The 568-nt window shown below is 27.8% G+C and overlaps 1 protein-coding gene across 1 annotated transcript in view; it reads left to right on the top strand.

Annotated features, from left to right (window-relative positions):
- The first annotated feature begins 222 nt into the window (after positions 1-222).
- Positions 223-568, top strand: part of LOC106883718 (uncharacterized) — a 102,424-nt gene continuing 102,078 nt past the window's right edge. The window contains 1 exon segment of the mRNA XM_089337826.1: positions 223-352. Coding sequence (XP_089193952.1) covers positions 323-352 — 30 coding nt within the window. The 5' untranslated portion in view covers positions 223-322.

Below are 568 nucleotides of genomic sequence, written 5' to 3'. Positions count from 1 at the left end.
ATTCAATTGTTTTTCTAACTCCTGAGAATTATGGTCATTCATCAAAACTTAAAATTTGAAATTTTAATTGTTTGTTTCATGTTTCTAATTATATTATATCAATAAATATGATTTAATTCTATTCAGAAACCAATGATATTAAATGTTACCATAGTTTGAATAGGATAACATAACATTAAATTTCTTTTAGAGAATATAAACTATATTAAGATTAGCAATGATTACTAACTTCACTTTAACAACAAAAGTATCATGTACTCACTAATTTGATTTTGATTATTAATTTCAGGGTCTTTTAGGACTGGAAGGAAGCAAAGGAGATATGGGTGCACCTGGCTGCAATGGAACAAAGGTAAGTCAAATTTTCCTATTTATTTGAATTATGAAGCATGTTATCTAATTTTGACATTACATTTGATAATCCTTTATTTGAAATCCTGACCTCCCAAAATTTCCAAAATATAAAGTTTTCTTGTGAAGAGAAATGGTACAAATGGAGCAACTTGCTCCCACCATTTTTTGGTTTTTTTTATTGAATGGTGGATGAGTCTGAGGCACAAAGTGTTAA

The sequence above is a fragment of the Octopus bimaculoides genome, chromosome 19 (assembly GCF_046866305.1).
Source record: "Octopus bimaculoides isolate indiv1 chromosome 19, ASM4686630v1, whole genome shotgun sequence".
Lineage (NCBI taxonomy): Eukaryota > Metazoa > Mollusca > Cephalopoda > Octopoda > Octopodidae > Octopus > Octopus bimaculoides.
The sequence above is the reverse complement of the archived record's forward strand: the minus strand, read 5'-3'. Positions and strand labels throughout refer to the sequence as shown.